At 65.9% G+C, this 14,608-nt stretch overlaps 2 protein-coding genes across 4 annotated transcripts in view; one reads left to right on the top strand and one right to left on the bottom strand.

Moving 5' to 3' along the window:
• The window catches only part of SPNS2 (SPNS lysolipid transporter 2, sphingosine-1-phosphate), a 43,951-nt gene extending 40,810 nt beyond the window's left edge, over window positions 1-3,141 (top strand). Inside the window, exons 12-13 of one of the 2 annotated variants that reach the window (XM_074190541.1) lie at window positions 2,747-2,794; window positions 3,054-3,141. In XM_074190541.1, the coding sequence (XP_074046642.1) occupies window positions 2,747-2,789 (43 nt within the window). In that variant the 3' untranslated portion in view covers window positions 2,790-2,794; window positions 3,054-3,141. Of the gene's footprint in view, window positions 1-1,660; window positions 1,730-2,746; window positions 2,795-3,053 lie in introns of those variants that run through there. The other variant, XM_074190542.1, reaches the window with a different exon arrangement.
• A 2,010-nt stretch (window positions 3,142-5,151) lies between these two features.
• Window positions 5,152-14,070, bottom strand: MYBBP1A (MYB binding protein 1a). Of its 2 annotated transcripts, none has more exons than XM_074190539.1 (27): window positions 13,704-14,070; window positions 13,270-13,365; window positions 13,095-13,172; window positions 12,844-12,918; window positions 12,560-12,667; window positions 12,173-12,363; window positions 11,615-11,782; window positions 11,334-11,451; window positions 10,854-11,158; window positions 10,641-10,751; window positions 9,985-10,110; window positions 9,422-9,634; window positions 9,219-9,327; window positions 8,847-8,934; window positions 8,565-8,719; window positions 8,395-8,475; window positions 8,121-8,285; window positions 7,816-7,986; window positions 7,584-7,741; window positions 7,356-7,490; window positions 7,135-7,237; window positions 6,873-6,998; window positions 6,706-6,774; window positions 6,330-6,443; window positions 6,113-6,214; window positions 5,852-5,976; window positions 5,152-5,761 (listed from the first exon to the last, which is right to left on the bottom strand). In XM_074190539.1, exons 1-27 carry the CDS (start codon window positions 14,031-14,033, stop codon window positions 5,230-5,232), a joined length of 4,152 nt encoding a protein of 1,383 aa, XP_074046640.1. In that variant the 5' UTR covers window positions 14,034-14,070; the 3' UTR covers window positions 5,152-5,229. The 2 variants fall into 2 exon arrangements, with proteins under 2 accessions (XP_074046640.1, XP_074046641.1); XM_074190540.1 differs by having other exon boundaries at window positions 8,565-8,716.
• Between the last annotated feature and the right edge of the window lie 538 nt (window positions 14,071-14,608).

The following is a 14,608-nucleotide window of genomic DNA, read 5'->3' as shown; positions in this document are numbered from 1 at the left end:
CCCAGCTGCACGACAGTCCGCCGGACCGGTCAGCCTCCAGGATGGTTTTGAGCTCTGGGGAGAGAAGAACCAGTTTGTCTCCCGGACAGGAATCTCGTTTCCCATGGAAATGACCCAGAAGGAGAGGGGCCCAGACCTAGCAGTCGGGATGAGCCTCAGGGCTGGGCAGTGGTCTTCCCAAGCAGCAGCCCACAGATGCCGGGCACCCCGCCGATGCTCAGAGAGGGCCGGGGACTTGCCCGTGCCCACCCGGCTAACGAATGTCTGAGGCAGGGCCGCCCCCGAGGCCGGGTACCCCTCTGCTCCCATCCTGGATGTGCCGGCAGGCCACCGGGGGCCACGAGGACCGGGAAGTACCTCCTCGATGCCGGACACCAGACTTGGGCCTGGGACCCAGAGACAAAACCCCAAGCCCCCCCTCCGGCGGGCAGACCCCCTGAGCCCGGGCCTTGGGCCGGGGCCGGTTCCTGGATGACCGGAGGGATGCCCCTTGGGGCCCATGAAGAGCCCAGGCTCCACAGGCTCTGGCCGGGCCAGCTGGTGCAGGACCCCAGCTGGCCAAAGGGAGGACAGTCGTCTGAGGCCGATGGGAGCCCTGCCAGCTGTGACAAGGGACCTAGAGAGCTGGCTGAGAGGGTCCTCGGGGGAGTGACGCAGAATGAGGCAGGTGGCGGGGGCTTGGCAAGCCCAAGGAGAAGTCTGTCCTGGATTCAGGAGGGAGCAGTGGTGGACTCGAGCAGGAGAGGGGAGCGGAGGGAGGAGTGGGGAGGGGTGCCCGAGGAGGGCCGGGCCAAGGACCAGGGTCTGCGGAGGCCTCTCACTTGAGCCTCTCGATGGCCCTGGGAGCTCTAGGGAGTGTCTGAGGCAGGATTCCCACTCGGGGCTTCTGGACCCCAGGTCCAGCCCTGTGTCCTCTGTGAGTCCCACGAGAAGCGTGACATCTCCAGACAGAAATGCCCACGGTGGGTGAGTGAGGTAGAGATCTCTGGCCCGTGGCTCCTTCCTGTCCCCTCACCCAGCCAACAGCTGGGTGGTGCAGTGGCTAGGGCCCCGGACCCGAGTTCAAGTCCAGCCTTAGCCACGTCACTCTTCCTAGCTGGGTGGCCTAGGACAAGTCACTTCACCCCGAGGGCCTCCCATCCAGGGCCGTCTCTGGTCGTCCTGATTCAGGTCTGGCCCCTGGACCCACAAGGTTCTGAAGGACAGTGAGGCTGGGGACTTAGCCCCTCCCCCAATCCCGTTCATGAGTTTGTGCTGGCATCACCTCCCTGGGGTCTTCCTAGAGGAAGGGTGCCTTTGCCCCCCAGTTGTTGGGAGCGCCGGCAGGCCCGTGCAGGGGCTCCCCGAAGGAGCCTGTCAGGAAGCAGAGAGGAGGGCGAGTGCGGGGTCATGGGCGTGAAGGGTCTGGGGAGCCGGGGCAGGGGGTGGCCTCTGCGGAGGATGAGCCCAGCTCCCCCTGGGTCTCTGAGGGCGACTGAACCCTCGGTTCCCCGCGGGTGGCCGTGGGCCAGATCGGAGAAGCTGAAGAGCCAGGAGGCCAGGAAGGGGCATGGGGCAGACCGGTCAACGCCCCGAGGGAGCTCCTGGGCTCCGGAGTGGGGCGGGGTGGGCCAGGGCCCAGGGCCCCCCTCACCCTGTGCTCTCGGTCCTTCCCCCGCAGGGGCCCTCGAGAGTTAGCCAGCTGAGTGTGGGACGGGGCCACCTCCGGCCAGCCGGTGGTGGCGTCCAGGTAAAGGGCAGCTTCGCTCGCTGGGGGCTGCTCCCTGGCCCCTGCCTCCGCCTGCACTGGCATGAGCTAGTGAGCCAGGAGCGGGTGGGACCGCCAGGGCGGGTCGGCATGGCACGGTGGGCGGGAAGAGGCACGGGCAGCTTGCTTCCCCAGACAGGACGGGCAGGGCTGGGGCCGCGGCTGGCACACCGGCAGGGCAGCAGGCTGGATCCCTGCACACAAGGCCTTCCCCCTCTGTTTGGTGGGGAGCCCCCCCCCAGCCGCGGGGCCACCGCTCCGAGCCTCAGTCTCTCCATCTGTACAATGGGGCCAATCACGCCCGCGTCGTTGGATGAGGACATTAGGGTGACTGTCATATGGGGTGCGCAGGCCCCCTCCCCCCTCTGACCCTCCCGCCTCCTTCCAATCCTGGGCAGGAGGGGGCGGGGGCCTCTGGGGTGACCCCCAACATGCTCCCCGGCCTCCATCCCTTCTCACTTGCCTCCCCCAGGGGCCTGGCCCTCATCGCCCTCCCTCCCTCTACCCCCTCTTTGCAGCACAACAGAAGGAAAACCATAGAAACATGGGGGGTCCCCGTACCTGGCCCCCCCAAAGCCCAGGCCACCAAGAGCCAAACGGTCTGGGGGGGAGGGGGCTCTGGGCCAGCCTCCCCCCTGGGGAGGTTTGTGAGGGGCCCCTGCACCTGCCTCCTCCAGCCCCCCCCCCAGCAATCCTCATTTTAGGGATGAGGAAACTGAGGCCTAAGAGGGGAAGCAAAGGCCCAGGGCCACTCAGGTGCACAGCGAGGACCGGAACTCGGGTCCTCTGACCCCCAACTCCGAGCTCTTTACCCTGTAGCCGGGGCATTGCCATCCGGAGCTTGGAGACCATGGGCTCGGCTCAGACCCTCCTGGGCAAGCGAGCCCTGCAGTGCTGAGTGTGTGTGTGTGAGGCTGTGAGCATCTAAGTGTGAGTGTTCCGGAGCCTTCTGGGGTGGGGGCGTCCCAGGGCCTGGCCTGACACCCCCCTCTTCTCCAGGGTGAATCAGCTGATGATGCCCCCCGCATCTGTGAAAGTCTGAACAGGGTAAGTGGGGGGATTCTGGGGGGGGGGGGGCTGATGCTCCTGGTCACGCCACCACAGGACAAAGGGTGCTGGGCCTGGAGCCAGAAGGCCCTCGGTTCAAATCCTGCTTCAGACGCTTTCTCGCTGGGTGGCCTCTGAGGCAGCTCTGCCCCCCCGCCCCCCTCCAGGAGCAGCCGGGCACCTCCTCCCCCCTGCCAGCCCTGCCCATTCCCCCCCACCGCGGCCTCGGGTCCCACCTGCCTCCCTTTCCTCTCTCCAGGTGCCCTGGGAGCAAGAACTACTGAGGAGGCTGGGCCCAAGAGCAGCCCCCGAGACCCCCACCCTGTCCAGGAGAGGAGGCGAAGGGACTTCAGGGAGCGGGGCGGGGGGCCGGGACCGACCCTGCTCTGTCCTAAGACCAGGCAGCGTGGAGGGGGCACGACAGAGTCGGCGGTCACCTTGGCTCGAGAACCTCGGACACTGGGCCCCAGGCCCCCCTCGGGGCCCCCAAGCCTTGGCCCTGTGCCAGGAGCTGCTGACAGACAAACGGGCCCCCCCCCGGGGACCCACCCTCACGTGCTGCACGGGTCCATGGGTGACCACGTATGTGACCTGCAGGGAGGCCACGACGGCCCTGCGGCAGAGGAGCCCTCCTGGACCCAGCCGGGAGGGGTGGAGGGGCAGCCAGCAGCAGAGGAGCCCGCCGGCCCCCGGGAGCCCCTGGGGGCCGCCTGGATGATCGGGAGGTGATCTTGGGACCCCGCCCCCCCACGTCCTTGTTTCCTGGCTTAGCATCTTGGCCTGGATCTTGGGGCCTCATGGGATCTTCTCTCATCGCCCCAGTTTTAGGGAGGCCCATAGTGGGGGGCATCTGCACCCACGGCCCTCAGCTGGCTAGGCCAGCTCAGACGCAAACTGGGTCCGCTGCTTACAAGTGGGGCACGCGGGACCCCAGGCCCGGAGCGAGGCTGGCAGCCCAAGCTCCCCTCCCAAGACCAGACTTGGCAAGGACCCAGCGGCCCGGCCCCCTCCCCTCGGCCCCCAGGCCGCTTCCTGGCAGAGGAATTTCCCAGACTCTGGGGCACTTTCGGGAACTGAAGCTGTCCTGCCAGGAGGGTCGGTTCAGCCTGGTCCCCGGGGCCCGAGGGGCCACTGGTTGCCCGAGCCGGGGCAGAGGTCTGGCCCGGCAGGTTCACCGCAGGAAGTGCCCACTCCATTGGGTGCTGGGGGGAGCTGAAGAACACGACCTGCCCCCCGCCTCCCCCTAGGGCTGTGGGGCGAGGATCACCCCCCCCCCCCACGGCCTCTTCTTGGCCCTGGGTTAGCCACAGCCCTGGGGGGGCATCCACAGAGCCCCTCCGCACCTCAGCCAGTTTGACTCCCGGCATTCCCTGGAAGGGGAGAGCAGGGCTGAGCCCAGACCCCCGGGTTGGGACGGGATGGCTGACCATGCAGTAAAGGCCCCCGGCCCGAGGTGGAGGGCCCCCAAGAGCAGCCGGTGTGCCAGCCTGCCAGCCCCCAAGCCCTAGATGTCATCCTGGAAGGCCGCGCCTGCATCTCCGAGGGGGGACCCCAGAAGCTTGTGGCCCAAAGGACTTGGGGGGCGAAGGGGAGGAAGGACCTCGCGTTCATGGGGCATGAGAGTCAAGGAAAACCGAGGCTAGGCCGCCCTGCCCCACCCAGAGCCAGGGCTGCCAGGGGGTGGGGGTGGGGGTCACGCTTTCTTGTCGTACAAGAACCCCGGGTTCGAGGTTTCCAGACTTCCTTGGGCTGTTTGATTTTTCAGAGCGGCCGAAGCCTGTGTAGTGACCAGCGCGATGACCAACCAATAAACCTATTTAAGACCAGGCTCTGGCTGCTGTTGGCTTCCTGGGGGGAGGGGCGGGGAGCAGGGTCACCCTGTGGCAGGAGGGTCGGGGTTGTGCCTCCTCACACCAATGAGTGGCTGGCCTCCCCAGGGAAGGGCCAGGAACCTAGGGATGGTCAGGCTAGCCCACCACAGACACGGTCCGGACAAGGCCAAGTCTCTAGAACGGTCTCCAGCCCCCCCACCTTGCAGGCCCACCTCCCAAGCTCACCCTGCCCCCAACAGAACCGGTTTTGTCCTAAGCCCCCACCCCACAAGCCTTCACATAGGCCTTCCCGGTCAGCCCAGCTACGATCTCCTGGGCAGTCCAGCCCACCCCCTTCTGCCCAATGGGCCGGCGACCCAGCCAGGTCTCCCTGGGTCTGGCTACTCGGCCGACACCCCCCAACCCCAGCTCAGTCTCCCCAGACAAGGACCTCAAAGGGGAAGATGGGGACAGGGTCCCCCATCTGTAGGGGAAGGATGGGCAGGTGAGGACCCCCATGAAGTCAGACTGAGCCTGGGGCCAGAAAATGCCAGTTTTATTGGATTTGGGTGCAAAAATATAAAGTCTCTGGAGAACCCTGATGCCACCCGCCCCAACCACCCCTCACTGGCCACTGCCCTCTGGCCCCCTCTGCTTCTTCCGCAGCCTGGTCTTGGGGCCACTGCTGCCGGCTGTGGGGGGCACTTTGGCCTTTTTCGGCTCAGGGGTGGCTGCAGGGGCGACATCCAGCCCGCTCTTCCTCTTCCCGACCCGGAGTTTCCTTTTGGGTCCAGCAGAGCCTGGTGCCGGGCTCTGGGAGGCCCCATTCACCATGGCTTGGGGCTTCTTAGTCTTGCCGGTGTCCGGGGCAGGGGTCCCTAGGGATGGGAGCGGGCCCTCCCCAGTGCCATTCACTTCTGGTGGCATCTGTCGCTGCTTTGATTTCCTCCTCCTCCTCTTCCTCTTCCTCCCTTTGCCCATGGCAGCTGTAACGCCCGGAGTCTCCTCACTTCCCTCGGCCACCGCCGGCTCCTGGCGCTTCTTGCGCTTCTTGGATTCCGGGAGAAAGCCCTTCTTCCGCTTCCGACTCCCCAACTCTGTGGGGGCTCCCGCCTCCTTGTTCTGAGAGGTCTTGACCTTCTCCTCCTTGGGGCGCCTGAAAGGAAGCCCCCCACCCAGGTCAGGGCCTGCAGGGCTGGGGAGGAAGCCCCCTGAGCCCAGACACTCCCCACCCCAAGGTACATACTGGATGCCCAGCAACTTCAGGGCCTGCCAGATGAGGTCCGAGAGGCGGCCGGTGGCGCCCAGCTGGCCATTCTGCCGCAGGTCCTGGAGCACAGCCAGGGGACCCTCCAGGCTGGTGGGCAGCTTCTGTGGAGTTGAGGGAGAACGCCGTGGCTGCTGCTGCCAAGCCCCCAGGGGAAGAAGGGCCCTCCACCCCAGCGGGGGGGGGGGGCCATCTCAAGGGGGAGTCCCAGACCTGGCCCCCATGAGAAAGCCCCCTCACCTCTTCCTTCACGGTCTTGATGAGGAAAATGAGGAGCTCCAGAGCCTTGAACATTTTGAGGTGGGCGCTTCTGTTCACAGCCTTGCCCTCCATTCTCAGACTCTGGGGGGACACAGAGGGGGTCTCAGGGGAGAGGGGCCACAGACACTAATAGGGATCTCACGATCTCACGCTAACAGGGGTCTCAGGGCAGGGTAGTGCCATCTGGCCCATGCACCTCAGTGGTCTGCTGGATGCTGTCCTCCAGCAGCTCCTGCCAGGCCGGCCCCTCCAAGGATTGCCTCAGCTCCCGCATCTGCAGGGCCTTCTGGAGCAGCACACAAGCTTGGGCCTGAAAGAAGGTCCAGAAGAAGAGCCTGTGAGCCCAGTGGCTACTGGGCACTCCCTCCCAAAGAAGCTGCCCCAGGGCCTGCCCTCAGCCTCAGCAGTCTAGAGGTAGGGGCGCTGACCTACTGCCCCCCCATGTGAGCTCCTCAGCCATCAGTGGGCCCGCTGCGAGGGGTCCCATGGGTCCTGCCCTCTTGCCTTGAAGGGTGGGCACAGCCAGGGCTGCTGCCCCCCCCCACCTCCCTGACAACCCGGACCAGACTTGCCTGGTGGTACGGCCGGACTCCAGTCATGACAAACGGGAGGACGACGGGGACCAACTTCTGACACACCGTCTGTGAAGAGAGCCGCCAATCACTGGGTCATGCCATCCAGGCCCCTGGGCCATGGAGGGATAGGGGGCTGGGGAGGGGGAAGCCGTGCTTTCACTTACTGGATGGCGGGTGAAGAGGTCCACAAACATGGCAGACGTGAGGGGGCTGTTCCGCTTGGACAGGAAGCCGGTCAGCGCTTCGGCATACAGCCGCGTCACACGGGCCAGGTCCAAGCAGCAGGGACCCTGTGCGGGAAGGCTTTGCAGTGTGTCGTGCGGGACGAGAGGAGGGGCACGAGGGGACCCCCGAGACTGAGAGCTGGGGGCCTCGAATCCCAGCTCCTGGCAGTGACCCCCCTCCTGGGGGTGGGGAGAGGCTCACCTCTGCTGGCGGTGGGGCGCTGCCTTTCCGCTTCTTTGGGGATGGGGCAGCCGGTAGCTTGACAGTATTCCCCTTCAGAACCCGGAGCAGGTAGAGGGAGGCGCTGGGGGCATGAAGGAGAAGGGGGCGGCAGGCTCAGGCCCTGCCCTGCACCCAGAGACCCCAACAGTAGCTCCCGAGGAGGAGGTCCCATTCCCCTCACACACCCTTGGGTCCCTCACCTGAAGTGGTAGAGAGCCAACGCAGAGTCCGCCTGGCGGCTGGCCCGCTGCACCAGGCGCTCCAACATGGCGTGGAGGTCCTCGGCCCGGCTCGCCACACTGTGGCAATACTGCTTGGCCCGGCACAGCTGATTCCTGCCAGGCAGTCAGAGAGGGAGGGAGGGTCAGTCCAAAGGCCATGGGCATGGGGGCTGCAACGCCCCACCCCGCTCCATGCAGCCAGCTCACGTAAAGATGTCAGCTGTCTTGCGTAGAAAGTCCTGCTCCTGCTTGGCGGAGTCTCGGCTCATGCTGCGCTCGATGACGGCCAGCAGGGGCTCCACCAGCTCCAGAACCAGTGGGTTCTCTGGCTGCTTGGCCAGGAACCCCTCCACCAGGTCCAGGACCTGTGGGAACAGACTCAGTGGGTGCGGTGCCCCCCCCAGCTGTGCCACTGCCCCTGCCTCACCCACCAACCCACCTTGATCTTGAAATCGCAGCGCAGGTTCTTCTCCTTCTGCGCCTGCTCCTTCTCCTGCTTCTTGGCCTGCGCGCGCAGCTTCTGCTCTGCAAAGAGGCTGGAGAGGCGTGCATCCAGTGCCAGCATGGCGTCGTCATCCAGCTCCTCATCACTGCTCTCTCCATCAGCATCCTGGGGACCAGAGAGCAGCTGCTAGGGAGGCCCTGGACACCATCTGCCTGTCCCCCTCTGCCAAGGTGCTAATGAGGCTGGGAGCCGGGGAGGGGGGGGGGCACCTGCCTCCCGTCTCCATCGCCCTGACTCACCAGAGCCTTTCCTGCCTGAAGCACGTTCATCAACTGCTGCCGGAAGCCACTGTCCACCTCGCAGTCGCTGGCCTCGTCAGCATCCTCATCATCACTTGCCTCGCTGTCATCTGAACCATCCTCCGAGCCGTCCTTGTCACCAGCCGAGTTCTCCTCACTCTCATCCTGAGACACAGGCTAGGCTCGGTGGCTCGGTCCGGGCCATACCCCTGCCCCGTGCGCCATGGAGTCTCATGGTACCAGTCTCCCCCACAGCTCCCACTCCCGCTCCTACCTTCCCAGTTGGCCTCTTCCTCTTGCCGGGCTCCTCCGTGACTACCACCGCCCCGTCCTCCTCTTGATCGGGGTCCAGTACCTGCAGATGGAAAAGGGGGAGGGGTGACACCCTGGGCAAGGGGCCGCAGGCTTCCTCCCCACACTGGGCAGGAAGGTGCCCCCACTCACATCCAGGATCAGCTGCAGCGCCTGGCGGTTTAGGTGTGGGCAGATGCGGGCAAACACACTGCGGGAGACCTGGCGAATGAGGCGGCTGGGTTGCGACAGCAGCGTCAGCAGGATCTCTACCATCACCTCCACCCACTGGGGCTCCTCCGGACCTGCTGAGAGACCCAGGCCAGGAGCATCAGGGGAAGCTGTGGGAAGGGGGACCAGGAGGGGAGCAGGCTCCATGGGGGCCAGCACTGGGAAGGGCCACCCTGGGGACATGGGGCAGGGCGGGGGGCTCACCGGCTGCCGCTTTCTTGGTCTTCTTGTCCAGGGCTTTCTTGATGCAGTGTTGCAGGTCACTCAACAGGTCGACGCACTCCCCTGGGGTCTGGAGGAAAGACATGAAGGTGAGTTGGGAAAGCCCGAAGGTTCTGCCCCATCTTGGACAGGGGAATGGGAAGCCCAAGAGAGAGGAGGGGGCAAGTCAAAGGTCACCCAGGGACCAGAAGCCTCTGCTCCCATGTGCTATGCTCCCAGAAAAGACCGTTGCGCTCCTGCCCTCAGGAAGGGAGACTGAGGCACCCGGGTCTAGCCTCCTAGTTTCCTCATCTATAAAATGGGGATGACAACACCCCCGTTCAGGGTCTGAAGTGGGCAGCTGCCCCCACGCACCTTGAAGAGGTGGATGCCCACCAGAAGCAGAAGCTGCTGGAAGGCCGTGATCTCAGCCGCACGGGTGTCCTTGGCCTGTTCCTGTAGCTGATCCGCAAACTGCAGCATCCTGGAGAGAGAGGGGGGTGGAAGTTGCAGGGGTGTCAGCCCCTCGTCCGGGTCTTGGGCCCCGGGCCCTTCCCTACCAGGCTACGCAGGCTCACCGGTCCCAGGAGGCCTTCTCCTCAGTGGTGAAGGGCTTCACAGGCTGGACATTTTTTTTGTGGGACAGCAGCAGGTCTGCATAGTGCACCAGGTGCTGGGTCCAGAGCTGGCCATCCGCCATGATGCCATGGCTACCCTTTCCCTTGAGCTGGATTGGTGCTGTCTTGGGGGCTTCTCCCAACAAGGGCAGGGAGTTCAGAGTTTGCAGCAAGCTGGGAAAGCAGGTCAGTGTCAGACCACTCACCACCCCCCTGGCCAACAGAACCCATGAGTCTCAGAGGCAGCCTAGCTCATCTGCAAAATGGGAGGACAGCTCTCAAAATGGTTCAAACAGCGCAGCAGTTATTAGACACCAACTAGCAGCCCACAGAAGAACATTCAGAGACAGGTCCTGGGAAAAGGAAGGAGAGCCAGAGGAAGGGAGAGGCAGTGGTGGGGAGTTACCCAAAGGGAGAGGTGAGGGTCTCCGAAGGGAGAGAAGGCCAGCCTCCAGCACTGGGGTCAGGAGACATGCTACGATGGGGGGTGGGGGCTGGCTCCCCACATCATCTGCAGGACCCACCTGAAGAAGGCGTTCCCTGTGGCATCTCTGGTCTCACTGTCCAGGGGGATGGACACTTGCTGCTCTGACTCAGGAATGCCCTTGGATGGCTTCTTTGTCCCAAAGAAGGAATGGAAAAAGCAGAACCTGGAGGGAATGGGGGGAGGGGGAGGTGTGTGACTAGAAGTGGAGGCCACTGAGAGGGAGGGTGGGAAGGCTGCAGGGTGCGGACTGGAGCTAGGGAGAGGTTGGGTCGGATGACTTGGTGCCCCCAGTCCCTGAATTGGGGGATTCCTAGAATGGCTCCCCTTCCTCTTGCCAGGTAGGTCCACCCACTGTGAAGCCAGAGAGGGCCACGGGCAATTAGGGGTGGTGGGTCTTCTCTGTTGCCCAGTCTGAAGGCAGAAGCATGCCATCCCTGGCTGCGAGTCAGGTTAGGTCGCTAGTGGGAGGTGTTTCTGGGCTTGGCCAAGTCCTTTCCTTTAAGGACAAGTCTCTGAACCAGGAAAACCTCCAACCCCACCCCAGAGACCCAGGTCAGGTGGCTCATTGCAGCTGCCCTGCCTTGCTGCTGGACAGCAACATCTCAGAAAAAAGGGGTTGTGGAATGGGAACTAGAACTTAGGGTTCAACTGATGGAGGAGAGGAGGGAGCCCCAGAGGGGGCAGCTCACCCACCTAGCTATGCCCATGACGAAGGCCTCATCCTTCGTCACCTGGGGGTTCTCCACGATGCTGGTCAGTCGCTGAATGAGCCACTTTCGCAGACGGAACACAGACTTCTCAGTCCTGAGGGAGGGAGGATCAGATGGGTTGGTGCCAGCGGTCTGGGCTCCTGGGCAGTGTCCAGCCGTCAGCTACTTTGGGGGGGGGGCAGGCCCAGGGACTTACGTCACCACGCGCCCCCTTTCATCCTCGGCTGCGTTTTTCTTCTGTCGGCTGGTGCTGAACTCGAGGCACTTGCTGAGGTCAGGGTGGAGGAACATGGCCTGCAGCCAGTGGCTGTAGCGGAGCAAGGCCTCGGGCTGCAGGTGCTTCACCACTGGCCACAAGCTGGGCACCACGGGGTAGCCCTGGTTGGTGAGGGACGAGAAGGCCACGAGCACAGCCAGCTGCTTCTCGGGGTCTGGGCAGCTCTCCAAGAAGTTGCTCACATACTTCTCCATTTCTGGGGCAAACTTGAACCTGGAGGGGAGCTGGAGGGGGAGGGTGGAGGATGAGGGCTCCAAGCCTGTAAGGATGGCTGGTTGAAGGGCAGTGAGAGGGAGAGACCCTTCTGACTCGGCTCTCTGCACCCCTATCCCCACCCTGGCCCTAGCCTTCCCCCAGTGAAAGGTCTGCCCCCGTCCTCTAGGGTGAACCCAGGCCTACCTGAGCGGAGAGCACATGGTCACCATAGCGCCGCATCACTTCTCCACTGAGGACCACGTGCAACTGCTCCAGAGACAGTAAGGGCAGGGCACTGCCCAGCAGACGGAAGGCTGTGTAACTGAAGTGAGGGATGAGGGCATCGAAACCTCCTCCTAGGAGCATCTGCTCCCACCCCCCTCCCCAGTGGCAGGGGGGCCCAGCCCAGTGCCCCACCTCCCCCTCAGCCACAGCTCAGTCCACAAGCTGCCTCCCACCACCTGCCAGGCTTCCCTGAGCAGCACCTGCCAGGCCCAGAGTGCTCCTGCAGAAGCCCTTTCTCCACCACCTCCTTCCAGAAGAGCTCCAAGGCCCCCTCCTGCAGGGCAACCCGTAGGAGGTCCAACCCCACGGGTGGCAGAACCTTCTCCTTCTTCACAGACTTTGCTGCTGCATTTAGAACTTCCACCAACCTGCAGGAGGTTCCCAAATCACCATGGTGACCAAACTCAGAGACCCCAATTGCCTGATTCTGCCTCTAGTCTAAGCCCTGAGCCTGGCAGACATGGAACCCAGAGCCTTGGGGTGGGGGTGGGGAGGAGGAATGGAGCTGTCCACGCTCAAGAGGTTGGGAAAAGAGCTGAGGTTCGACCTGGTTCTGGCTCAAGACCTGCCTGGGAATCACCCAAGAAACCCAGAGCAAGGATGTGCCAACACAGGAAGGAAGGGTGGCTCCAAGCCTCAGACACACAGAGCTGACCTGGAAGAGTGCTTAGGATCTCAGCCAAGGGTTTGTGACCCCCGGAAGCTGCACCTAGCCCTAGGGCCCTAAGAAGACAGCACCCCCTCCCCACTGCCCACACCTGGGGATGGTCTCCTTGGTGACCACAGAAGCTGAGCCCAGGAGCTTCTTCAGCTTCTTGGGCTGTAGGACATGGGGGAACTTCTGGAGCCCAACCAGGAGAAGCTGCAGCTGTTCTGGGGTGCTGAAGGCCGAAGCAAAGTCAGTCTGGAGGGTGCTGAACAGGACCCCCTCAAACACAGGTTCTGGTATCTGGGTGGGCAGAGGAAGCCAGCATGAAAACGGCTGCCCTGAGGATTGGCCACCCCCTTGATGGGTCTGCCCCGGTTGGCTCCCTACGATTCCCTGCTGTGGGGCCAGGTGATGGTGCCTTCAGGCTGAGGACCACGGCTGCCGGGCAGGGGTCCCTGCCCATGAGAGCGTCTGAGGAGCATTTCCTCAGCCCTACCTCGGAGAGGATGTCCACCAAGGTCTGGCGAGGCAGGTCCTGGAGGTGGTTGCGATGTTGAACCAGGCTCTGGAGGAGCTGAACGGCTTCTGCCAGGACCTTGTGGTCCTGAGAAGGGAACAAGTCCAAGGTTTGGTGATGGGTTGGGAGAGGTGGGCAGAGATGTACATGTGTCCAAGGATGGAGATGTGTGTGATGGGGGGGGGGGGGGGGGGAGAGGGCTATACCACACTTCCCTCCCCCCTTCCTCTTCTGCTTCCCCAGAGCTGCACTGGCACACTCACCTTTACCAGGCGACCAGACTGAAACAGTGCCAAGACCCCAAAAAAGTTCCCGAAGGCAGCGGTGCGCAGATGTTTCTACAAGAGCGTTTGGAAGACAACCCTCAGCTGGCTGGTGCCGTCCCCCCTTCTGACCCCGCACCAGCCCTGGCAGGGCAGGTGGTACATAGTCAAGAAGCCCGGGCCCTGGGGACCCCCTGCTGTGCCCAGAGGCTGCCCAGCGGGGCGGGGTCGTGGTCAGGAGCTCCCCTCACCTTCTTCTGCAGGTCGTGCTTTTCCCGGATCAGCTCCAAGACGCTCTGCAAGGGGACGTCCTCCAGCACCTGCAGCACCTGGGGGGAGAAGCTCGCGGGATGCCCTCTGCTGCCCCAGCGGGTCAGGACGCCCTCAAAGCCGTGGCCCAGCCCCCAGCCCCCGCCCCCTCCTCACCTGGCTCAGGGCCAGGCTGAAGCCCGGCCGCGCGGCCTCGCGGGTGGCGCCCAGGCCCTCCACCAGCCTCCTCAGCGCGTACTGGAGCTCGGCCTCCTGCGGGGAGGGAGGGTGAGGCCCGGCCCGGCCCACCGCGGGGGACCCCGGCCCCCACCACCCCCGGCCCGCACCACCCCCGGGCCCCCGGCCCGCACCACCCCGGGCCCCCGGCCCGCACCACCCCCGGCCCCCGGCCCGCACCACCCCCGGTCCGCACCACCCCCCGGCCCCCGGCCCGCACCACCCCCGGTCCGCACCACCCCCGGCCCCCGGCCCGCACCACCCCGGGCCCCCGGCCCGCACCACCCCGGGCCCCCGGCCCGCACCACCCCGGGCCCCCGGCCCGCACCACCCCGGGCCCCCGGTCCGCACCACCCCCGGCCCCCGGCCCGCACCTGGGGCCGCTCCCGCAGCCGCTGCACCAGCGCCGCCGTGGCCGCCAGCCGCTCCTCCTGGGCCGCCTTGGCGATGCCCCAGAAGAGGTCCAGAAAGTCCCGGCTCTGCTGCAGCAGCGGCGCCGGGGCCGGGCCGGGGGCCGGGCCGGGGGCCGGGCCGGGGTCTGGGGCCTCCCGCTCCGCCCCGCCGGCCCCCTCCGCCTCCTCCTCCGCGACCTCCTCCGCGACCTCCTCCGCCACCTCGGGGGGCCCCCGCTCGGCCGCCGCCTCCGCCGCCTTGGCCGCGGCCCGCGACCCCCGCGCGCCCCGGGAGCTCCGCGTGCCCACCATACCGCGCCGCGCCGGGGACGACCCACGTGTTTCCGGGGGCGACCGCGCCGCACTGCTTCCGGAGCAGGGAGCCGCTGCGCCTGCGCGGCCAGGGGAGGGCGGGGCCGGGGAGCGCGGAGCCGGTTCTGCGCCGGCGCGCCCGCGGTGGGCGGAGCCGGGCCCGGCGGCGCGGGTTCTGCGCCTGCGTGCGACGCGGGGGCGGGGCCGGGGCGCGGGAAGTCCGCTCTGCGCCTGTGCGTCCGGAGCGGGGCCCCTCCCCCTCCCCCGCCCTTCTCCAGCTCCCGCAGCCCCCCGCCCCGGGCCTCGCCGTCCGCGCCCCCTCCCGCCCCCCGGACCCGAAGCCCGGGCCGAGCAGGGCGGCGATCTGCCCGGCGGAGGGGGCGCTGCCTGCCCAGGGCAGCCGGGGCCGGGGCCGGGGCCGGGGCCGGGGCCGGGCCGGCGCTGTCCGTGGTGCTGACGCGCCCGCGGCCGGCCCGGAGAGGCCGCTCCTGCCCGGCTCCGGCCTCGCCCCAGAACCACCCGGCGGGCAGACAAGGGCAGCCAACGGCCCGGGGTCTCGGGGAGGATCCGGCTGG

The sequence above is a fragment of the Macrotis lagotis genome, chromosome 6, assembly GCF_037893015.1.
Source record: "Macrotis lagotis isolate mMagLag1 chromosome 6, bilby.v1.9.chrom.fasta, whole genome shotgun sequence".
NCBI lineage: Eukaryota > Metazoa > Chordata > Mammalia > Peramelemorphia > Peramelidae > Macrotis > Macrotis lagotis.
The sequence above is the reverse complement of the archived record's forward strand: the minus strand, read 5'-3'. Positions and strand labels throughout refer to the sequence as shown.

Excerpts from the sequence above, each read along its gene's own strand:
- MYBBP1A (XM_074190539.1), bottom strand. The coding sequence starts at position 14,033 with ATGGTGGGCACGCGGAGCTCCCGGGGCGCGCGGGGGTCGCGGGCCGCG. Across the intron at positions 13,366-13,703 it reads GGCTGCGGGAGCGGCCCCAG|GAGGCCGAGCTCCAGTACGC; the intron begins GTGCGGGCCGGG and ends CCCTCCCCGCAG. Across the intron at positions 13,173-13,269 it reads TCAGCCTGGCCCTGAGCCAG|GTGCTGCAGGTGCTGGAGGA; the intron begins GTGAGGAGGGGG and ends TTCTCCCCCCAG.